The sequence below is a fragment of the Equus asinus genome, chromosome 24 (assembly GCF_041296235.1).
Source record: "Equus asinus isolate D_3611 breed Donkey chromosome 24, EquAss-T2T_v2, whole genome shotgun sequence".
NCBI classification, from domain to species: Eukaryota; Metazoa; Chordata; class Mammalia; order Perissodactyla; family Equidae; genus Equus; species Equus asinus.
The window spans coordinates 27,127,193-27,152,742 of NC_091813.1; the positions used below are offsets into that span (position 1 = coordinate 27,127,193).

The 25,550-nt window shown below is 38.4% G+C and overlaps 1 protein-coding gene across 1 annotated transcript in view; it reads right to left on the bottom strand.

Moving 5' to 3' along the window:
- Positions 1–2,174: 2,174 nt before the first annotated feature.
- Positions 2,175–25,550, bottom strand: part of RNGTT (RNA guanylyltransferase and 5'-phosphatase) — a 281,137-nt gene continuing 257,761 nt past the window's right edge. The window contains exons 15-16 of the mRNA XM_044757216.2: positions 6,239–6,362; positions 2,175–4,752 (exon numbers count right to left, since the gene is read on the bottom strand). Of these exons, the coding sequence (XP_044613151.1) occupies positions 4,589–4,752; positions 6,239–6,362 (288 nt within the window). The 3' untranslated portion in view covers positions 2,175–4,588. The remainder of the gene's footprint in view (positions 4,753–6,238; positions 6,363–25,550) is intronic.

The following is a 25,550-nucleotide window of genomic DNA, read 5'->3' on the forward strand; positions in this document are numbered from 1 at the left end:
CTGCACCGCTGTACCAGGGCGGGCATGAGCCCCAGGCTGAGGCCGCTGACGTCACGTGCCAGGGAGCTCTTCCCGAGCAGGCAGAACAGGGCAGCCCTGCAGTTTTGAGAGAGCATCTTGGTGGCAGTGATCCGAGGGAAAACACTGTGTGCCCACTTCAAAGTTGTGAAAACCAGCGACTCTGTTGCTCTGATTTGTTGTCAAAGCCAAATTCTACTTCTCTGTGCTGTACTTGGCTATGCTTATTTTTGTACTTCAAACAGCTGGGGGTTTCGTTCCGTTTGGGTATTTTTAAATATGGAAACCATTTCATTTTTCCCCTATACACTTTACATCACAAAGGCACAACATAACCAACCAGTGTGAGGTAATTTCACTGTGGTCAACTCTGGCGACAAAAACGACCTTTAGCTACGGAACCAGGGGTGCCTCTCCCCTGAGGGTCTTCTCGCCCTCCCCCGACTAACCAGCCCCTGCCTGGAATCTCACCGACACAATGACTCCCAACACTGGTCCATGAGAAAGTGTTCACTGGTTTGGCGGGAAATGTGGACGCAAAGGGCAGTGTAGTGAGTCTCTCACAAAGGCCTGTCCTTTCTTCTAAATTATGTCCGACTCCCTTTTTGGGTGTTAATATTCCCTTTATTTTATGAAATAATGGCAACATAACTTTTGGTAATGCTTTTCCACGGTAAAAAAGTTGGCAACCCCAGACCCGTACACTGATTTATTGAACCGTGAAATCTTCTTAGAAGCCCGAGAGAGCTTTGAGGGCCCCCCACAACCCCCCACTTATCATGTACGTGGTCACCTGACGTCAGAGTCCAGTGAGGGGGGCACACATCTGAATGAACCAAGGCTGACACCAACCTGCCAAAGCCTCAGAGTTGACAGCTAACTATGCGACAATCAGGAAAATGCTGGCCCAGTGTGCAATTCAATCACTTATTTCTTCCTAATTACATCTTTGGAATTTAGCATCTTAATGAGAATATTAAATTTCTTTTCATGGACTCTGCATCAGTCACATCTAAATATTATTAAATAAGTAGTCAAATAAGGTCCTAAAAATGTATTTATTTACCTATTCCCAACACCACCTCCTTACCTGGGAGAGAAGTGCTTGAAGCCTTCTACCAGTCAGCAGCCAAGGAACGATGTCAAAGGTTTGGGAGCCTGGCCCGGCAGGAGCCTGCTGCGCAGGACTGAAACGAGGCCTCCAGGAGATGCTGAGCCATCAGTTTGGTGCCGGGGTCAGAAAGGCCCATGTCTGGGTCTCAGCTCACACCTTCCGGCTATGTTACCTCGGGTTCCTTAACCCTCTGCATCTCAGGTTTCCCAACTACAAAATGAGGGTTCTACCTGCACAGAGCGGGTGCGTTTAGGACAGTCTCCATGCTTGGTGAATATTCAATATGGTGACATTGCTATTATTGTGAATAGAGGGTATTTACAAAGCACTAGCTTTTACACAAGAATCACATTAAACCTGAAAAGGTTCTTTTTGATCATCTGGCCCAATGTTGGCATTTTATAGATGGGAGAAGGGAGAAACGAGCTCTAGGGAGAACACAGCACCAATGAGAGGCGGGGCCCGGGTGTGGTCTCTGGGTCTAGTCCGGGGTTTTCTCCCCCACATTACTCTACCCCACCTGGAAGGCTTTCAAGGTGTTTGACCAGAAAGGACTATACACATAGTTCAAAATGGTAGTATCATTTGATCATTTAAAGATGGCAAATTCCATACCACAAAAATGCATAGTCAACAAAAAAACTGGTAGGTCATTACTTCATCATTTCAGAATATTTACTGCTGAGTATTCTAAAATAATTAAACACATTAAAAAACAATGTAACAGAATATCTACCCATATAATAAAGTGCTAAGGTGAGGTGGGTGAACAGAAATATTATAAATATCATATAAAGATGTGCTTTCCCCCATTCCTCTACACTCCAAAAGCAAAAGGTACAAACTATATTCCCCAGACAAGCAAATTTCTTGGTTTCTCAGGAAGAAAAACAGAGGACTTTCCAAGTTTTATGCTAATGTCTAGAATACAACGAAACCAGATGGATCACGTTGGGTGCCAGCAAGAGGAGGGACACAGAGCACTAGTTAAATGAAAGGACACAAAGCCATCGCCAGCAAAACAAAGTGGATACACGTTCCATTATTTTAAATCAGTAGTTTTATTACAATATGCACTGACACACAATCAGAGAAGGAATGTCCTGACGCTTTCTGGGCATTTCACGGAAAGCAAAGTAACCATCCAGGCAGTCGAGTCATCCACATCTTTTCCAAACAGAAAGCAAAAGCTTCATATGTGACAACTCAGGAAAGCAAAGTTTTCTTATTCTTCTCTACAAAACTTCAGTGTCAGAAAACAGTTACCGGGAGTGGGCGAAGTGTTCCCTTCATGATGTCCCAAACCCTGCCTCTGGATTTCCCTCCTGACTTTCTAGATGACTTGTTATGATACTCAGATGGTAGGTGTTCAGGGGTTAAATGGGACCTACTTATGCAGCCAACTATTATACTTCACTGTAAGTGGAAGGAAAGGATAAATTAAGACAGTTAAGTCCTGGAAATGCACAAAGGCAAGGAGAAAATATCTGGGTGTATTAAAAATGAGATGCTCTTTTCACATACCTCATTTAAAAGGTTACAATTACCATAAACATTTTAACTGCATTAAAGATCATTGGCAAAGCTTGCTCTCAGATCGGCAAAAGGGCTGCCTTCACACAGGCTCGGAGGACAGCAACACACCGTGTGCAGTCACTAATCCTGCTGAAGGAGGTGTCAGACCACATGGAGTTGCATAGGCATTTGTTTGGATCCACTCTACAAAACACACTATGGAACCTTGAGAAATTTCCATCTTTCCACAGTCATTGTGGCAGTCGGGTGTTTTAATCCCTTACGTGCCCAGACACATAAAACCACTCTAGGAAAGAAACACTACAATGGCATTTTGGATAAATTCACTATATGTTACATAACTTGAGGACAACAAAGGAAAAAGTCCAAGCACAACTAGTATTTCATATAGAAAAGCACTGCAGGAGAAAACTTTGTTTAAAAACATTAAAACTCAGGTGACTATAAACACATTTTTGGTTAATTTGTGCTATCTCATATAGAAATCCTGTCAGATATTCAGTCTAGTAGGTAACTTGTTTGGATGTTCATGTCTGACTGTTTTAGTAGACAAAATACACTGTTGCATATACTCACGTATATATGCATATACATGTATAAAATTCAGATCATGGAAATTTGTTTTAAATACACATACTTAAAACCTGTACCTCTAAAAATAAATACATTAGCCTCTAATTGGCTAATTCTCAGAGTTCCTTCACAAACCAATCAGAGCACAAGTTTCTCAACAAGGGCAGATGACCAATTAGCTGCTCTTTAAATCCATTATCTATCAGCAAACATTTTAAAATTCAGATACACAACAGAAAGAGCATTCCCAGAACAGAATACAGATAGAATTCTGGCTTTGAAAATGAATGTGTCGGTGTCCTTGATGTTTAGTTCCTACGGAGGCCTCCTCCTTGCCTCTGCATTTACTAGCAGTGGGAGAGCATTTCCTAGCGACACATTACCTTCTAGTCGAAGGAGGCAGCTGGCATTTCCTTCAGCGTTTTAGGTGAGGGAACCGGTACGACATCGTCTGTCTTGATATCACCCCCATAGTCACAGTGAGTTGCGTGTTTTAATGTAATTGACAACGTGCTGGTGCCACTGAGGTAAAGTAGAAGTAGCCCTGGCGTTAAAAAAAAGTCTCCCAGGAACAACACGTGCAGGAGCCGGCGGTGTAGATCTAAGTCCTCTGAGGAACTCAGACCACTGCCAGGAGGGACACGCTGGACATCCGATACTGTAGTTCAAACAACAGAAACAGATGAAAACACTCAATACACTTCCTTTAGAAAGGATGCAGTTCACAAACATGGAGCTTTACTTTTGTACTTTTACACTTCCAAAAAAAATTCTTAAAATGATATAAGCCAGACCAAGTTGTTTAATATAATACAATACTTAACAACCTTGTCATTTGTTCTTGAATCCAAGATTCTCATAAATGTAGGAAATCCATGATAAATGATAGCAAGAATGTTTAATGCCATTGCCTAAATTTTTTAAAAGGAAAATTTACCATAGTTGAAATACAACTTCTAAAAAATACAGTGTTCTATGCGCTCACAGTTCCAGATTGCTAGCTTTATAAATTAGAGGTGAAAGTAATCCATATATAAACAAGGCCTCTTTTTCATTGATTTCAATCTCATTTAAACCTTTGGATATTTCGGTCTTCAGATCCCACAAGGTAAGGCTAAGTTTATCGGGTATAAATAAAATGGTTAAGTTCATGATGTATTGCAGCGCTGAGGAAACAAATGCATCAAATATTTACAGGCTGGCTACAATACTTTTCTTTTTTAAAAAAAATTCAAATGTGTATCAACATCAAGCCACACTCTTTTTTAAACTTCTCTGTCTGCAAAAATGGGGCAAAAGCATTTTTCTCATTCATCTTCCCGCTCAATCCTGAAGCTGAAGCAGGTCTTAGGTCAAAGGGCGTGGTCTTTTGGGAGGCGGTGGGGGCATGAGCTCCGTGTCCGGGTCCAGATGATGCTTTCGCTTCTGTCCTTGGGAAGCTGCCGCACATCTGTCGATGAACTCAAACAGCATCTCCTTGGTGACAGGGTTTGAGATGCTGTTGCACACAGCTGTGGACAAAGGGAGACACGTGCCCCACATGAGGGTTAATTAAGGCAGCTGCCTCACCACAGGGAGATGAGAAAGGGGAAAGGTTTTCATCCCAATATGCTAAACACTTCCATTGTACCGATTTGGGGGACATGCTTCAGAGTAAACTCTGCTCCTCCCTCCCCCACCCCCAAAATGAGTGCTTTTCTGGTGGCTACTCTTTACTGTACTGTTAATTTTAAACCAAAACCTTAAGTATTGGGGATATAAGCATGTCTTCACTATGGTTTTCTGCCCCTCCAAAGGAGTTTTTATAGTATTTTAATCTAGCACAGTGTGTCACGTTATAGACCACATTCAAGCAAAATTTCTATGGAAAACATGTGCTTTAGCCCTTTTCTCAGAAAGAAGTCCACACTGTGAAGGGTATAACACAGCCCCAGCCACCATTCCCATTGAATAGGGAGGTTGCACTGCAGCTGGCAGATCACGTTATATTACTTTAGTAAGTTGTTTGCAGTAAGGTATTATGGCAAAATTACTAATAAATAAAGAATCTTTTCTCACGTGATCAAAATTTAGTACCAGTCCTTTTCATTTTATTTACCTATTTGATTTTGGAAAAAAAGACGCTGGCTCAATTATTCCTATTTTTGAAATTAACTCCTCTTGTCTGAACACAGATGCTAATTCCAATAAGAACCTTTATATGTACAACAGTTTTTAAACTGCAAAACTCAAACTGCCAATTTTCTATTTATATTTGCTCACAAGCTTATCATATAACCATCATCATCACGGACTGAGCACTCTAAAACTACCCACTTCCATTAACCTTTAATCCTGGTTTTTATCTCTTTTTTTCAACTCCACTAAAAATGCAATCTGGAGCATTTACTACTCTGCTACTTACTTCCTACTACTACTAGTAGCAGTTTACCTTATAAACGTAATTGATTCGTGTTGTTCCCCATGAAAGAGACTTACTATTCTGAATTCCCAAAGATTCATATTGTACCCAAAGAATACTCTAAAGGATAGCATAGCAGGTTTTAGGTTTTTGGGGGTTTTTTAATGGTTTTCATTTACTTTGTTCTCCATTGTTGTAAAGCTATTTTAGGAGCTGGAAATTACATTTTTCCCTGCTAATTTCGTCTTTTCCCATCTGGCAAACAATGGTTTTTATAGTTTTGAATAGATCTGAAATTATCATGGCTCTTGTTGTTGCTGTTCAACAAATTCAACTTGTATACAGCCCACTACCCCTTCCTTTAAACTCCTCTCTCGGGCAGAGGGGCACGAGCCCACAGGCCCAGAGAGGAGCACCTACAGCGGACAGGAGCCACACAGGGGACAGATCTGACACCACCCCTTTCCCAGCAAGCAAGGACGGGGGTCCGAATGACTCTATGCCACATCAACAGAACAACAAAGATAGCACATTTGGTATCTAACATCTTAATTTTTTTTTTAACGTAACAAGCATTGGTAGGTTGTCATACTCACCCATCGCAGTGTTGTAGGCATTAGGAAAACTTTTGTCTGTTCTCTGTCTCATGAAGACCCAGCTGTTGTTCTCAAATTTGCATTCTATAATTTTGTTGTCATACTGTTTTAGCTCTTTTGTCACCTGTTTTAAAAGAGAATTCAGGAAAATATTTAAGTCATTTGAAAGGCTTTTACTTCCACTATGTGACAGACGCATTAGGGAATGCCAAAAACACCTCAGTAACTTCAGGCAGAGCCTTTTGTCATCTGAAGTGTCTAATCAAGCCTAAGGATATGGTGTGCACGCCCTTATACACAGGCTCATTATCCAACATCTTATAAATAGTCGTGAAAACGGCTGTCAATATATAGCAATTAAAAGAGACCAAGCAGAAACCAGCCACTTCTGGGACAAATGCAAATATGTTACCATAGGGACCAACGCCTTCAATACTGTCTGTGTCCCTACGGCTTCAGAAATTGAGTGTGCGCTGCATAGGTTTCATCAACTTTCAGAAAGGTCTCACCACCTGAATTCCTATGTCCAAACCTAAGAAATTCCCCTTCCTAGTTAAAAGAAAAAGGTACACATCAAAAGTGAACATTAACATCCGATTCAGGCAATATGCATCCTCAATATTTTGCTTTGCAAGCAGTGATAATTAACCAAAAATCTAATCTTTAGACTACTTATTCTTTCCATCTCCAAACTAGTATGAATTTAGAGAAGAAACTACTTTTGATTTTAGTTGCTGGGTTTTTTGGCTACGTTGACTTCAGATGATTGAATATGGATTACAACTTACTCTATCAAAGCTGACACGTATCCATGGTAACTATAAAACCTTTTAAAAGATATTTCATCAGGCTGTGAGGATGGTTTTCATAAATAGGGACCTAAGCTTATCTTTGCAGTTTTCAAATCAAATGCCAGTCATGGTAATATTTTAATTCTCTCCTCATCTTTCACAGCTAACAACTTTTCCTCACAATATGGTAGATTGCAATCATTTAGAATCATTAGCATTATTTGAAATGCTCTCATTTTTCTACCCACATATTCACTATCACCTAGGAATATGAAGGAAGGCAAATTTTTAAAAGATGCTTTCAATTCAAAGATTAGCCATGCACGTCTTCATAAAAACTTTCAAACTGTATTTCTTTTCCCTTAATGAGTATTACACTTGATTGGACTGTTTGCACTTTCAACAAATCCAAAAGGCCAGCACATTCAGTGGCTTTGGAACCAGACCCGTTCACAATAGTGATGTTCCACTTAGCAAACTTGCTAAATTTATTCTCAAATATTCACTATTCTAGTCTCAACTTCCCTCTCTTCCTTCCTAGGGATGGGCCTCCTTTTACTTTTGATACATTACCTACATCAAGTATTAGGCAACTCATTCAGTTGGGTAACCACATTTACGTCATATCAAACGTGGAGTCTAACAGAGATGTTTCTAAACCTTTCAGGGTCTCCATTTTCTAATTTCTAAAATGGGCAAAGGAGTTCCTAATTTACTGGGATATTGGAAGAATGATAAATGAAAGTGCCTGGCACACAGTAGCCAACCCAAATTCTTAACTGAATATAAAATTAGGAAATGAAATATTGCTTATTTAAGAAAACACACTTTACAGGTAAATTCACTAAAGAAACCAGGATGACATGAAAAGGTGTATTTTGAAAACAGTTGTCAAGAAAATCATATCATATGCATTACACAAGAATGGCTTGCTATCAACAATGTGTAGTCCGTACTCTTACTGACTAGCATTTGTAGTAAATCTTTATCACATGGGTTATCGTTCTTGTGTTCCTAGTTTCAGAATTGCTATAAATTAGGTATTGCTCAATCTGACTACAGCAATTAAGTAGTATTATTAAGTATCTGTGTATCTATTTGGGCAGGCATTAACAATCTGGGAAATAGAGCTTTCCAGAAAATGCATGCACCTGCCACAATACTAAACTAAATGTATTTCCGTGTTCAAGAACAGAACATTGCTCTCCATCCACCACGTCAGTTATATTCCCAAGACAGGCGCACTGCAAGGTACTCATTTGGTTAGGGAGTAACACATATTTAACTGACGAACATAACACTTCTCATATATGCACAAACTAAAGATAGTTGTCACTAATGGTCAGATCAAGAGAATGACTGGCATACAGGGGAGGAGTTTAATTTCAGTATCCAAATTCTAATTTGTTACTATGATGATAATCATCCTCACCAATTATATATTATTATTTACTAAAAAAGGACCCTGTTAGGCCTTCTATAATCAACTCTTTATTCTAGTTTGAGTTAATGAGAACTTGAAAGTAATAAGAATAAAATATTTATAAATCAGGATTTTATACTTGTACCCATAGATGAATTAATGAGAATTTAAAAAAAAAAAAAAAGAGCAATATACAGTGTATTTTATACTGAAAAGTTTTTTTTTAATGTATCCATCTTATTGAGTACCACACTTTTTACACTATTTGAATCTACCAATAATATGGGGTCAAGTGACAGTCAGATGAAACTAGACCTACTGCCTCTGAAGATTTTAACTTAGAGGCTTAGTGATAATACCTGGAATGAAGGGCCCAAAACAGAGGCAGACAGAATCACAGATGCTCCACCCTGCACTGTCTTTGCAGAACACCTTCTGTAACCTAAGTGCTGGGCACAGTACCAAGTCACAATAAGGCAAACCACCAGTGTTGGCTGAACCGATCTGCAGAGAGCAGGCAAGGACGCGTTTCTGTTTCTAGTGATGGGACAGAAGCCTCCAGAACCTGCTCCACGAGAACTGTTTTGTTATCAAGAGCTCATCTTTCTTTTATAGAGAGACTGCACAAAGGCTTAGCGGGAGGGGGATTCCTCTGAACTAATTTGCTCTGGTGACACTTTAAAATAACAATATCCTTAGACTGAGAAAGCCACCAGTGAGTTTTTTTAACTTTTAATTTTGAAATAATTTAGGCTTACAGAAAAGTTGTAAAGATAGTATGGAGAGTTCCTGTATTCCCATCACCCAACTTCTCCTAATGTTCCTACTTCACATATCATGGTACATTTATTAACTCTAAGAAGTTAACATTGGTACAGCACCATTCACTGAGCTACCGACTTTATTCAGACTTCATCGGTTTCCCACTACATCTCTCTCTGGTCCAGGATCCCAGCCAGGAAACCACATGCATTCAGTCATCGTGGCTCCTCAGTCTCTTCTGATCTGTGACAGCTTCTCAGACTTGCCTTGACACTTTGGAAGAGTCAGATATTTTGTAGAATGTTCCCTCAGTTTGGAATTTCTTGATGTTTTTCTCATGATTAAACTGAGGTTATGGATTTGGGGGAAGAATGCCAGAGAGGTGAAGTGCCCTTCTCACTGCATAATATCTGGAAGTATACGATACCAATATGATTTATTACTGGTGATGTTAACCCTAACCACTTGGTTAAGATGGTATCTGCCAGGTTTCTCTACTGTAAAGTTACAATTTTTCTCCTTCCCACACTCTATTGATTAGTTATGAACCACTATGTCCAGTCCTGCTCAAGAATAAGGGAAGTAAGCTCCACTTCCTGGAAGGAAGAGTATCAAAGAATTTGTGGACATCGATTAAAACCACCACAGAACTTAGTAAGTTTCTTGAGAGAAATATTTTGAGTATATGAATAGCCTGTTTCTCCTTCAAGTTTCACTCATGAATTTTAGCATTCATCCATGAATCTTGCCTGCAGCAATTATTACTGTGGTGTTCTGATGGAATTTTCTACTTTCTCCATTCCTTCTACATTTGTTATCTGGACTTCTTCTGCAAGGAAGATTTGTCCCTTCTCCCTCATTTATTTATTTGCTTATTCATCTCAGTATGGACTCACAGATATTTATTTTATTCTTTGGTTTAAGAATAAAATACTTTCATCATTTATTTTTTGCTCAAATTGTTTTAGTTTTGGCCACTGGGAACTCTCTCAGGTTGGCTCCTGTGTCCTTTTAACTTGCTTCCACTTTTACTTATTTATCTACTTTTAGCATTTACTTTCTGGCAATGGAAGACACTAGTCCAGACTCGTCTTGTATTTTCTCTGCCCTGGCCCTACAGTCAGCCCTGGGGTCCTCTACTAGCACTTTATAAGAACAAAATTATTCTTTGACAGTCCAGGCTATGCTCACAAAGTACTGCCACCACTTGTTCTGGTTAGAACTTAAAATCATTATTGAGAGAAAGACAGGGAGGGAGAAAGAAAAGGGGAGGGGGGAGAGAGAGACAGAGAGGGAATGACAGTGAGATTCAAAGTATAAATATATGTTCGTACTTAGAGGTTTCCACACCATCTTTCACGAACTGCTCTCTGGAGCTAAACTAAGTTGGTTGTTTTTTCTTTTCTGAAGTTATAATTCTACTTTTTGACAATTCAAGTTCTACCTCTATAGTCTGACTGAAGGCAGATTTTAAAAACAGATCTCAAGTAGACAAACTCAAACAAAAGTCTTATTTTCATGTAAATAACTTCAATTTCTAGTACTTATGAAGGCAGAGAAAATAAAACAAATCAGAAATGAAATGGAATTACAAAGATTTCCTTGTGGTGTCAGAACAATACAAACCGCTTAAATCTGAATTATTAGATAAACAATCTTTTAGAAGTGCCATGTTATAGTAGGGACTTGATAAATTACTTTTAGAAAGTGCATCCATCTACTCAAGGAAGTATAACACTTGACAAGTTACCCTTCTAAAAAATATGCTACATTTACCACTTTAAAAAAAATTCCTCCACTATAATCTATTTGTGTTTGTACCTCCACAGTGAAGAACTACTGCGTAAATAACACACCCTGTGTTTCCTAAGTTAGAGACCCAGCAGCAGGCTGTCTTCCCTGCATGAACGGTGGGGTCCTCAAGCCCTCCAATCAGGTGTTCAACTAATGGGAGTAAGTAGTCAATAAAAAGAAAAGAGCTAGAACTCCATCTTATTTCTCCCAAAGGTCACTACAGACAAGTCACAACTCCAGGGTATGAAATTTCCACTAAACTACAGATTATTACCTTCTAATAAAATCAGAGTTAGCAACAGTTATTGTTCAAAATATAATAACTCTTCGTATAAAATAACTGGACTGATAACAGCATGTTAGTAGTAGTTATTGGTGGATGGTGGAATTAGGAATGACATTTTCTTCTCTGTGTTTTGCTGTATTTTCCAAACTTTCTACATTATTCATGCTTAACTTTGATAATTTTTAATAATAAAAATTGCTAAAATAAACTGTTTCATAAGAGATGATAAACATCAGGTTGGTTTTTAACGTAGAGGTATTAAAAAATAAGAAGAGATAAACATTTAAATAGAAAAAAAAGTCTTGGAGTAAGGCCCTAAGTCCACAGGTCCCTAACTGCAACGAGTACCCCAAGACGCTGCAGCAAACTCACAGAGACACTGTGGGGTAGTTAGATTTTTAGGGAAACATAGTGACATGTGTTGGACACCATCCAAACTACTGGTCAGAGAGAGTTCACGGTTTCAATATGAAATTCCTTTAGATGAAACTATATTCCTGCAAAGCTGAGTTTTCAGCAGTTATTGTGATAAAAACCAACTATCACAAAAATCAACGTGGAACAGTAAACGAGGCTCGTGGTGTATAATCTGATTCCAAGGTTCAGAAGTCACGCAGTCTTTGATACATGTTGTTAGGACACAAACATTTATTAAGTTGTGTGGATCTATCCACTTAAACAGAATTCTTAGGTATTTCTTTTGGCTTAGAGATGCTGTGTATAAGGCAAAATGAACCAAGAATGTTTGATAACCTCTGCCCTAAGTCCTTTTCATTCATCCTGCCCCAGGTCCTAGTCTTTAAACGCACACATTGGCTCATATCTAGCACTTAGAGGAAATCAACCATAGTAGTGAAAAACTTGGCTTGAGGTGCAGAAAATAGACCATGGTACAGAATGAGAATTTCTATCAAGTTAACTTCATTCTCTTTGCTCTAGATCACCCCATTGTCAGCACAGTACCCAGTCCGGAGTAGATCAAGGATGTTTACTGAATTTAAGGGAATCAGGAGCCTCAGCTTATCAACCAGCTTGCTATTGATGGCTGGTTAAGTCAAGTCAGCTAGTACCATCTCCAGCCTTTTTCTACCTCTTTCCTCCTTTCCACCCTTTCTTTTCCCCAAAACAAAAGGCTTAAGTATTCTCAGTTTGTTATTTCAATAAACGCATAGAACTGTACTCTCTATTTCTGTGTGCCTAAGGTGGAGGTGACGCCACTACTAGTCTTTGCTGTCATGGTATTAAAGGTAGCATTTTCCTTTTGCAAGTGACGAACAAGAAGAGGAAAGGGAAAGATAAAGGAAGATTTCTTTGTGTTCCTCCCTCCTTTATTGATCAGGCAATGTCAATCATTTCTAGAACTGTAAGAGTCATGTTTATATAAATAAATATTAATAACTTACTTATTGAACACTTGGTATGTGTCAGTATTAGAAACTAGTGATCTACACACATATTTAATTTGCAATCTTATAGGTAGGGATTATATTGCTGCCTTTCGACAGGCATGGTAGTAGACTAACGCTTAGAACAGTTAAATATCTCACCCAAAGTCACAGACCTAGAAAATGGAACAGCCACGTCTCAACTATAGGTCTTCCTGTCCAATGCCACAATGCCATCTCACATCCCACCAGTTATTACAGAGCCTGGCACTCTGTAGATAGTAAATGCACAATGAAACAGACAAGGTTATTTTCCTGCTCAGATTTCAGCTGAAACTGGGTACAGATATCTCTGCATGCATAAAAAGTCATATGTTTCAATCATATGAAAACACAAAGACATTGGACCTAACTCGGCCACAGCACATGAGCTGTAGATCCATCCTTCCTGCCATCTGACGATTATTATTGAGCATCCATGTGCCAGGCAAAGGGTTGTGGACTGGTGACACAGACATGATCCCTGACCTCTGGAATGTGTAGTCTAGTAAACAGTCAAGTAAATAATTACAAGTTATGATAAAGGCCACGAAGAAAACAATATATAATAGAGAGTCATGCAGGGAGAAAGATACCTGGTTTTAGGCAGGGTAGACTGAGAAGATACTATTTAATTTGAGACTTAGAGGATGATAAAAAGCCAGTTTATAGAAAGAAGGAAGGGAATCAGGGAGGGAAGGAGGAAAGGGGAGAGAAAAAGAAGGAGGAAGAGAGGAAGGGAATTAAGTGGGAGTGGGCAGGCGGGCCGGGGCAACACACACACACACTTCAGGCAGTGATTAACAGTGTGTCCAAAGGTCCGAGGTGAAAAAGATCTTAAGATCTTGGCATACTGAAGGAACCAAAAATAAAGAATGTTCTCTACAAGCCTTGGAAGGGGGTCCATATAAGCCTGCCTCATTCCCAAACTCTTCCTCTTATATACTATATCCTATACATACCCTTTTATATCACATGCATATATAAAGGGAGTCCAGCTGCCTATTTGACACTTTTATTTGAATGTCCAATAGACTTCTCAAACCCAACATGTTTAAAACTCAACTGCTCATCTTCCTCCAAATCTATTTCTTCTTATCTCATTAAATGGTAACTCCATTTACCCAGTTCCCCATGCCAGAAACCTTGGTGTCCCCTAATCCTTTTCCCTTTTATTTTCCCTCATATTCAATTCATTGCCAGGACCTACCAATTCTACCTCCAAAATATACTCTGAATGTGTCTATTTGTCCCCTCTCTTTCTGTCATTATCTTAGTCCCAGCCATCACTGGCTCTCAGATTCCTGCAACAGCTCCTGTACTGCTCTCTTCTACATTTTTTCCCCATTTTATCAATTCTTTACAGTGCAGCCAGATTGGTCCTTGAAAAATGTAAATCCAATCAAGTCATTCCCTTGCTTAAAAGAAAAACAAATAAAACATATACAGGCTGAAAAGGGATAAATAAGACTTTCTCTATTCACAGGAGACATGATTACTTACACAGAAGGAATCTACAATGATGCTCCTCGAACTGACAAGTAAGTTTAACAACTTTACAGAATATAAGGTTAATATACTGAAACGAATTTTATTTCTATATATTAGCAGTGAACAGTTGGACATTTGGAATTTAAAAAGCATCATTTACAATAACATCCCCCAAAATGAAATACTTAGGTATAAATTAAAAAAAAAAAATACACAGGATCTGTATGCTGACCACCACAAAAAAACCAATGAAAGAAAGAAATCAAAGAGGACCTAAAAAAATGGAGAGCTATATCACGCTCATGAATTGAAAGATTCAGTATTGTTAAGATGTCAATTCTTCCCAAACTGATCTATAGATTCACCATAATCATAAGCAAAATCCCAACAGGATTTTTTTATAGATATTAACAAGCTGATTCTAAAATTCATATGGAAAGCCAAAGTAGCCAGAACAGCCAAAACAAAAAGAAGAACAAAGTTGGAGAACTGGCACTAACTGATTTCTAGACTTGGGATAAAGCCACAGTAATCAAGACAGTGTGGTGTTAGTAAGCAGAGAGACACACAGATCAGTGCAACAGAAGAGACAGCCCAGAAGAAGAACCATAATTATAAGGTCAATCAACATTTGACAGAGGTGCAAAGGCAATGCAATGAAGAAAGGATAGTCTTTTCAACAAATGGTGCTGGAACAATTGGATACACACATGCAAAATAACAGACCTCACCCATATCTTACAGCATACACAAAAATAAACTTAAATGGAAAATACGTCTAAAATAGAACCTAAAACTGTAAAACTTATTAAAAAAAATAGAAGAAAGTCTTCATGACATAAGGTTAGGCAAGATTTCTTTAAAAACACCAAAAGCATGATCCATAAAATAAGTTGCTAAGTTAAAAAGCATCAAATTTTAAAACTTATGCTCTGATAAAGATATTGTTAAAAGAAAAAAAGACAAGACACAGATTAGGATAAAATATTTGCAAATCACGTATCGGACCAAGGACCCATATCCAGAATACATGAAAAACTCTTAAAGCTCAGTAATAGAAAACAAACAACACAATTAAAACTGGGCAATCAATCTGAACAGATACGTCACCAAGGAAGATACATGGATGGCAAATAAGCACATGAAAATATTCTCAACACATTATTATTCATTGGTAAAATGCAAATTAAAGTCACAATGAGATATTACCATACACCTACTAGAATGTCTAAAATAAAAAATAGTAGCAATATCAAGTGCTGACAGCAACGCCAAGCAACTGAACTCTTATACGTTGCTAGTAGGAATGCAAATTGGTATAACTACTTCAGAAGGCAGTTTAGCAGTTTCTTTATAAAGTTAAACATACATTTACCATTAGAGCCAGCAACCTCACTCCTAGGTACTTACTCAAGAGAAATGAAAAACATATGTCCACATAAAAATGTGAATACAAATCTTTACAGCCATTTTATTCATAATCACCCCAAAGTGGAAACAACTCAAATGCCCTTCAACCGGTGAAGAGAGAAATCCTGGTACAGCCGTACAATGGAATACTAGCTAGCAACAAGAACTACTGATAAGTTCAAAAATGTGGATGAGTTTCAAATGTAATCTGCTAAGTTAAAGAAGCTAGACTTAAAAAGCTAAAGCTTTTTAATGTGATTCAATGTACACGGCATCCTGGGAAAGACAAAATTATAGGAAGAGGAAGCAGGTCAGTGGCTGCAGAGCTTGGGAGTGGGAGACGTGGCTGACTACACAGGGATGGCATATGAGTTTTCTGGGGAGATGATGGAACTGTGCTACATCTTGACTCTAGTGGTGGCTATACGCCTGTATGCATTTGTCTAAACTCACAGCACTGTACAGCAAAAGGAATGAATTTATTGTATGTAAATTTTAAAAGATCAATCAAAACATAAAAGAAACAAGAAAAATGTTAATTAAAAAAAAAAGTAAATCCAATCATGTCATCCCCTTGTCAATGGCTTCCCATTACAAAGCACTCAATCCACGGCCCCTGTTTATCTTTCTAGCTCATATGAATTGTCTTACAGCATCCTATACCTTTCCTTTACATTACTTATCATTATTTGTAAACATAACTTTTTGCTATCTATTTGATATCTGTTAATATTTAGAATGGCTAATAATTACTGAATATTAGTACTGTTGTAAGTGCTTTACATGGATTAATTTATCTAATCCTCACAACAACCCTAGGAAGTAGCCCATTTTACAGGTATTTCTAGAAGCAGAGGCACAGAGGAGTTAAGTAATTGGATTAGGGTCTCATAGCTAGTAAGTGGCAGAGAAACATATTGTACCCCTACTAGTTTTCTAATACAGTATCTAATTTAATCTGGATGAGAGTCCAACGAAATTTCAAGAAGCGGAAACTGAAGCCTAGAGAGTTCAAATAACTTGCATAAGGATACAGAGCTAATTTGTTTTGGTATCAGAATCCAAATTCTGGGTCTTTGTGAATCAAAAAGTTGTGCCCTCCTTTTCCCTAAGAATCTAGGCTCTAGGTTGAAAAAGTATTAAACGAGGCAAAGGTAGACTACACTCGTGGACGATTTTACTTCTTGTGAAATAAACTGTAATTTAAGTAATTATTGCCAAGGATTACATTCCACTTGGGGGAATCTGTGGGTGGGAGACAAAGTGATGTGTGATGGGTGAAAGGCAGAAGGGCAGAGCATATGGGCTTGAACCAAGCACAAGGTCGATCAAATTTCTTTTGCTTCACTTTCCAAATGCGTGCCACTCTGACCTGCACCAACTCTGCTGTTTGCTATTCTAGTTGCAGCACAAACCACAATTCATAGCAAATTGCAGAATTTCTCAATCATTAAGGATTTACAATAGGTTAATTTTAAAATGGGCTGCATTTCACAGCTGCAAAGCTTTTGTCTGATTTCTAAACCAAATGAGAAGCCATTATTGGATTGAAGACCTTTCCATGGGCATGACTAGCAAAATGAAAAAGTCATGTGGAGGAAACATGCTGCTCTGCCAGGTAAGGCGAGGCGATAGTGATGGCTTACTAAACAGAGGGCCAAACTCTACGGCACAGTGTCTGGCCCCGTCTGTTGAGTACCAAGCATGATGAGAATTATAAGCAGATCATGGCTTCAGTGCATGCTTGGCATAATAAAAACGATACACCACCAAGGAAGGTTTTACAATCTACCAGTAACATGGGGAGAAGGCTAAAATTCAATATGCGTGTCTAACACTTTTTCTTCTTCCTAAACATTATAAATATGACTACAGACTGATGTTGCTTGTTTTTTAAGATATCTGTTCCACCGCCAATGCAAATAACTCATAAAGCATATTTTTCAGATTGAATTTGATAAATGGTCTCTCTACTTCTGACAGTAACAAATACCTAACTTAAAGTCACTTTAATGATCATTAAATATTCACACTTAAGTTCACAAAGTACCGGGTCCAATGTATTATCTAGGCAATTCATTAAGATGTCACTGCATAGTTCAAATTTACTTCAATGAGTCTTTCATTTACTTTCCAAGGACTTGCTAACAATTTGGATCCAATAATGTTCACTTATTTATTCCTTTAGCAATGTGTGCAGGTTACATATAAGTTTATCTCCTTTCTCTCACCCATTTTTAAACTCAACCATTCAACTATGCCCTTTTTATAGAGTAGATGCCTCAAGAGAACTGTCCCCCAGATAGATCTATGTGGCAATAAACCAAAATGCCATAATAATAAATGAAGATTTCCTTCCTGTTCTGTCTACTACTTAGAATATAAAAAAAAATGTTGAAGTTCTTCCATTTTGATCATCTTCTAGAGTAAATTCTTGAGTGAGTAAATGACTAAGTAAAATGACTCAGTTTGCTCTAGCAGCACTAACAGGCACCGAAGCCTACAGGCCCACACACCTTTGAATCATTTGCTTGGGCACACAGAACTTCTTAGTTTAGTGATAATGCTCTGCGGTGCCCAGGACCATCTGAGCAAACAAAGCTTTCCAGGATTCCTTTCTTACCAGTCTGTACCTCAGGTCAGTGCAGACTCTCACGGAGATGTTCTGACCACAGTACCTGAACCTGCCTTTGGTATATCCAATCAGCCACTTCAAAGCATTCTTTTATTCTTTGCCCTGCTCATTACATTTATTATTATATATGCTTTCATTTCTTTTTCTTTGAGAAAGAAATCCTGGGGGTACTAACAAAGGCATTATGCTAATACAGACTGACAATAACACTGCTCAGAACCCTAGGGTTCTATTTTCTATGTACTCTTTGAATGATATTCACAATGGATGTATTTAAATCTGCCTCATCAGCTCCAGGTATTGGGGCTATCAAAAACCACTCAGAAGATGTTGAAAGTTTGAAAATGAATACCATAAATTATCTGTATCATGTCACATTCTCTAAATACCTTCTCTCCCCCCAATTTTTTTTCCAAAACACAAAATTACCTTTCATAAAATTCACTATTTTGGAGCTGATAGGAAACTTGGAGATCATCAAATCAAACACTCTTATTCCGAAATATTCAAGTACCAAAGCACATCCGCCATTATCTCTACTGATTAGTGTATCTTTATGTGTGTGAACATTCACGCATTGAAGAGGTATAAAAGCAGGGGGAAATAGCAAAATCATTATTTTGGTAACTTGCACTCAAAACTAACAACGTTTTTACTTAAGATATTTATTTTCATCAGAGATATTTACTTTTAAAATTATTGACTGAGATTTTTTTTCCTTCATGGGGAAAGGAAGGGGAGGAGAGGAAACTAACGTTAATTATAAATACACATTACTATCCTTCTTATAAAAATGAAGATATTAAGGATCAGAGTATTTAATTCTTTCATGGCTGTGTTTGGATCTACAGCTCTATATTATACTGTCTCTTGGTAATATCTAAGGAATTCAACATACTAGAGGAAAAGGAAAATTTTATCATTGTTCACTCCTAATCAAGAAATTACTAAACAGTTAAACCAAAGAGCTAATGGAGGCTCCTTTGCAGTCACTATAAACTAAAGGAGACATGTGGACTCTAGTAGGCCAGTTAAGTTTAATGTAGTATAATCTTCTCAAAGAGAAATGGTAAGAAACAAAGACTTCATGTGAGAAACAACAACAACAAAAAAAACCAGACAAAACCTCCACCAGCCTCAAGTGCCATGGGTTAGCTAATACAAGTCTGGAGAAAAGAGGTATGGAAAGAAGTTAGGAGGAACGTAGTGGGAGAAATCTCAAAAGTGGGCAGGGAAAAGATGTGGAGAAGGAGCAACAGAAGTCCTCAGCACCTAAGCCAGCTCTGTGAAACGCAGTCAAGTGCTTTTCAGCTGAACAATACACCACAAAGATTCCAGCGAGGATTAGAGCGGTTCAAAGTGTCAGTCGGCTCCGGGGATTTAAAAGTCTCCTCTGTCCTCACAACTGGTTTATCTGCTTTTATTTTCAAACTTGGGTTGGGGGCGGGGGGGGAGGAAGGGTCTTTGCAAAGAATTATGCAGGTATGTAAAATGTACAAAAATATAGGCTATTATCTACATTTAGAAATATCTGAGTGCCCGATCTTTGAGAGAGCAGAATTGTCACAATTCACAACTCCTGAGGATCACATCTGGAACTGGATTAAATTTCTCATTTAGTTCCCTCGCTCTCCCACTCCCCCACCCCCTTAGTTTTTTTGTTCTAGTCCTAGTCCTGGTGAGGATAATGAGAACAAAGAACAAAAATCAAAATTACATGGGCAAAAACCCCAAAGCTTTGGACGTTCACCAATCGACTGCTCTTATCAAGCCTTCAGAGACTCTAGTCTGATTAAGGTCACTGTGCTTACCTATTAGGAAGGAAATTATTTTCTGGGCCACAGCACTAAACTACCTGGAATGAAGTTTGAAGATAAACAGGGTAGGTGGCCTTTCACCTTTCCTCTAAAAAGCATCTAGCGTAATCTTGGTGCTTAATAAAAATAATCCATCAGCTAAGTGGTAGGCTTGGCAGGAATGCTTTGAAATCGTCAGTATTTTATAGGAGATCTCACACTAGTGTGCCCTCCTCTAATTTCGACTAAGTCAGCTCAACCTCACGACTATCAGAAATCACCGTGTGGGCTGTTATGCTACATGAGGGTCTGCTCTAGCCACATGAGAGTACAGGAAGGATGTTTGTTTAGGGGGTTTGTTCAAAACTGGAGAACATTATGGAGTGTTGGAAAGTAGCAAGCTGAGAACACCACATCATCTGCTTTGTCTGCCAGCTGCCAGCTGCCACAGAAGACACAGTGATCACCTCCCAGTACTGTTCTGTGCCCGGAGGCTCCAAATTCTCACTGCTTTAACTGTCTTGCCACCACACTTCAGATGCTACCACTATCATTTCCATTTTTGCTTTTGGAATATTCCAGGAACAACAGTCCTTCGAATCCTACCATCTAATTGGTGCTAAATTTACATATAGTCATGCCTCCTCCACTTTGATGTTAAATGGATATTCTAGTCCTTTTCTGTCCTTAGGAAAGGGGAGGGAAGTCAGTCCCTGTTTAACTATCACACAGCAGATGAATGCTGTGCAGCCTCACTTCAGAGCCTGCCGATAGCAGAGCAAACAGCTGAATTTAACCCTAAATTAATCATGAAATATGAACTGCGAGTTAAACAGGTTGGCAAGGGTTTAGCAAGTTGGAGGAAGTGGCAGAGTGAACATCTAGGGCTTTTTAAAAAATATCAGACATGATGATAAAAGAAAAAGTAGCTCACTCTTACCTACATTTCTGGCTTTGCTTTTTTATGATTTGTGATTTTTTTTGCTTAAATAACTTTTTAGAAATCAGAACCCAACAGTGAGAACAATTATGTCAATAATGCCAGGAAATTTGTTTGCTTTGTTAAATTGAGCTTCAAAAGCATTTCAGTTGAACATACATTTGTGATCACAAGTAATGCCTATTCTTATATCCATTTAAAATGTTTACTTTATTACAGCCTATTATAAATGTGATCTGAAATGCAGCACCATGGCTGTCCAATTTCCAGGCCACAATTTTATGATAATCATATGAAATGTATTCATGTGTCAACAGAACTGCCTAACAATGCCCCAAATGCGGGTGTCAGCAGCCCTGTCTTTCTCACGGCCACACAGTTGTGTGGTCCATAATGTTAAGAAACTGGACAAGCAGAAAGCAATTTGAGAATTTTAACTGTGTAACATGTACTATTTTGCTACACTTAGCTCAGTTTAATTGCTACTATCTCAAAATACACTTGAACTTCTACAAGAAAATGGACCCCAAATACCCAAACATATAAAGGTGATAAACAGGTTCTGTTACTTTATTTTATGGCTGAATTCTCTTTTTAGGCAGCCCTCAAATACCAGGGGGATGAGACTGGAGAACCCCTCCGTACTTGACGTTCCCTACTGTACACACTAACTAGAAGATATCTTCTGTCGCTTCAGCACCTCAGAAAGGAGCATGGGAACACTTACAATATATGCAGATCCAATAACCAGAAGTGGATAACGGGTCTAGAGGTGCCCCTCCCCCTCGAGGATTGGTTTCTCTGCAGAACTCATGCCTTCCTTATTTTTGTGACAAGTAGCCCATATTAACTGCCTACTGCAGGGGTTGAGATCTCAAGCAACATCTTCTGAGATCAACATTTTTTGAGGCTCTATTATGCAGGTACCAGACCAAACGCTTGTATGCTCTCATTATTTCATTCACAGGATCTGTTTGCATGCAGTGGACCATCTGCTTTTTAGAGGGAGGGACAAACATGTACTGTCAGGAACCAGGATCATGTGGTGGTTAAGCCACATGTATTTTTGCTTCAGGCTTTTGTTTGTACTCCTCTCTGGTAGGACCACCTCTCTGAATTGATAACATATCTGTGCAAATGCTTAATCAACTTTAAGACATTTCAGTTTTTACACCCAACTGCTTTAGAAAGAGTACCAAGTCCAGAATCTTGGCTGGAAGGGAGCATAAGAGCTCACCTAGGCCAACTCTCTTTTTAGATTGAAAACACAAAGGTTCATAGAAAGCCTATGATTTGTCCAAAGCATGTGCCTCTTTAGGGGCAGTAGAATCAGGGTTCAGACTTCTACCATCTCAGTCTAGTGCATTGACTCTGTCTACAAAACAGTCCTTAACAAGCAAAAGGGATAACTCTGCAGGGCAAATTTTTACTTGGAGTCACACAAATTTCATGAAAGAGGAGGAAAATGTCTGACTTAGTTCATCTAACATAAGAAAAACAATTGTATATTCCAACCTACTACAGACACACATGTTTCATAATACAATTTAAATCCTTACTTGATGCACTTTGCTATTTTCTTCTATTTTATTTCATGAAAACAAAAACAAACAAAACTGGTTGAGATCCACTAAAGTGCTTTCAAGACAACCACCAAAGTAGGAAAAAACCTCCGAGTATACAAAGAGAATAACTGATCGATTTCAAGCAACAGCAAGAAAAGTAGGAGAGGCATTTTACTTTTTCCAGTCTTGAATCATATGAAAGACGGAGGTGGATAACTCTCAAGACAGGAGACTTCCTGCTCAGGACGCCAAGCCAGACCCCACCTCATGGCTCCGTCCACCTTCCACATGCCATCTTCTTTCCCAGAGTGACTGCACCATGAAGACGCTGCCCCAGCCGAGGCAAACACTCTCACCTCTCTCCTCCGTGGACCCTTTGGCACAACATGCTGGCAAAGAAGAGCTGACACTTGACTTCGGCAATTTCAGATGATATTTTTCTGTAGAGATATGAGCCTATTTGGTCAGCTCCTGATACATTATTTTAGAGTATAATTTCTTCCTTCGATTGACAGTCTCCCCTCTTAGATGGTAAGCTCCTTGAGCAAACCAAACAAGGGCCGGAACTTCCTTGTTTTGTTCACTGCGAGATCCCACGAACACATAACAGGTGCACAAAAAATATGGGTTAAAAAGAAAACTTGATGAACATTATACAAAGAAATCATAGAAATGACATTACGTTTCAAAACATTCCAGCCATTATTAAATGACTTTCATCCCCTGGACTGACCACGCTCTCTTGCTCCAGGCCTTTGGACTTCTTCCCTCTCACTGGCACATGATCCTCTCTTCCCCTCCAGTAACCACTTCTCTTTCACCAGGATCACTTTCTCTGGGAAGCTCACTCTGATGCCAAGGTTTCTTGTGCTTCACTGATGTCCTCTCACAGTATCTTATCCTTCCCTTATCTTAGAAAGGAGGAGTACTGAATTCTCTACATCTCCAACATAACAATAAGCTTGATCACGAGGGAACTTTAACACAGTGCCTAGCACACAGCGTCCAGCACACAGCATGTGCTCAATTAAAATCTTGGTATGTATACATGCATAGAAAGTTATGTACTTTTGGCTTGAAAACAAAACCAATCCAAAACAGAATAAGCCCAACCTAATGACCCAGTCATATGGGTAATTAGTAGTTGGATCAACCACAACTTTCTGAGTAAAAATCCCTTTAAATGATGTTGCCACATGAAATTAGGCTTCTCCTACTTTTATGGATGTGAGTATCATTTCTAGTGAAAGAGGAAATAGAATGTTAGCTATTGGGGAGAAGTGAAGGGGGAAACAGGGAGAAGAAAGTAAGCAACCAAACCACCTACCACGCATTTTTACTTCAGATGGGAAACAAACATACAAAATAGTTAAGGCATTCTACTGCATCATATTCATAACAACCCAAGAATTTTCTGCTTCCTTAAATATGAAAGATAATGATGCATCCACTTAGTATTTATCAATATTGTTTACAGTAGGAAAAAGGACAAATGCATCATTCCCTTTGGTATCAAGCGTTCAAATAGGAGAAGCGGTAGATAATACGCACTGGAAATACGCAAATTTTAAATAAGTAATCCACGTACATAGCTCTACTGATAGGGACATTAACTTCTTTATCAACGTTAACCCTTCACATTCTTGTGAGCTAGTTTTGCAAGATTTCTATTTTAAACAATAACTTAGGAAAACCTATGTAAATACAGATGAATTCAAGATAGGTTTCTGCCTTTCTGTCTGCTACTCTAAAATGAGCCTACCTTTCCTTCTTAAAATAATTTTCCACGTATTTTTCACAATAAAAATACTAAGAAACATCTCCATCAAAATTTCCTACCAAATCTGCAGATAGAACGATAGACAAATTGTCTCAAGAAATATAACTTGCCAAATTAGTTCAAAGTGGCCTTGATAAAAAATATTCAGTAGGACTACACAAAGCTGAAAGGCTACAGTCCGAGAAAAGACATATGACAAGCTAGTGAGAGTCTGCCCTGAGTGTACAAAGTCGGCTTCAAGTTGCTAATAATTAATCACTTTATTAAGGATCCAACCAATGACTTAATGAATAGCCTACTAATAAGACAGAAACTCAGATCTGAAGGTTCTTTTGAATATCCATTTAAAAAAGTAATATAATGAAAGATTTCAGAGGAGATATTTTTGCAAAAAAGAAATTGCAGAAAATAAAATATAACTTGGAAAAAAAATAAAAGATGAAGTCCTGGTAAATATTTAATATGTAAGGGAAAATGAAAAATCACTGTGAAGAGAGAAATGATAGTAGATAAATTATCAGAACAAGATTTAAATGAGACATTCCATTATATTTATATATTATTGTTATTACTAGCTTTCACCCCTTTTAACTGAGAGAGGGTCATATTACTGTAGCAGGAGGTAGAATTTTGGAGAAAAGACTCTCAAAGGAAGAATAAATATACTACTAATGGATGGAGAATTGGGCTTAGTCTCACTCTTTTTTCCATCCTTCTCTCTATATTCACCCAGAAAACTACAAAATGCCTAGATAAAATAACAGGGAAGAAATAAACACAGAAGCAATCATTCCTTTGTATTTGTCATCTGTGTTGGGTGTGTGTGTGTGTGTGTGTGTGTGTGTGTGTACATGCTTGCAAGTATATGTGTATGTATATGACGCATATGTATATGATGCATATATATTTTTTTTCGGATTTTAAATCCCAAATCCAGAGCTTTTAGAAAGCATGCAGCTGATTTTTGGATCCAAAAATTTCTAAAATTTAGACAGAAGAATAAATCAAACCTTCCAACTGAGGATAGGAACAGAACAGAAAGCTTGTCTTTCATTTTTGAACCTTCCAAGGCCTAGAAAGATGAACAAATCTCAGCCTTCAATGCACACATATACAACTGCCTGTGCAGTCAGAAAATGACAGATTCAGGAACAGAACCCTACATTCCTGATTATCAGTGCGGCATTCTTTCCTCTAAACTACACTGCCCAACAT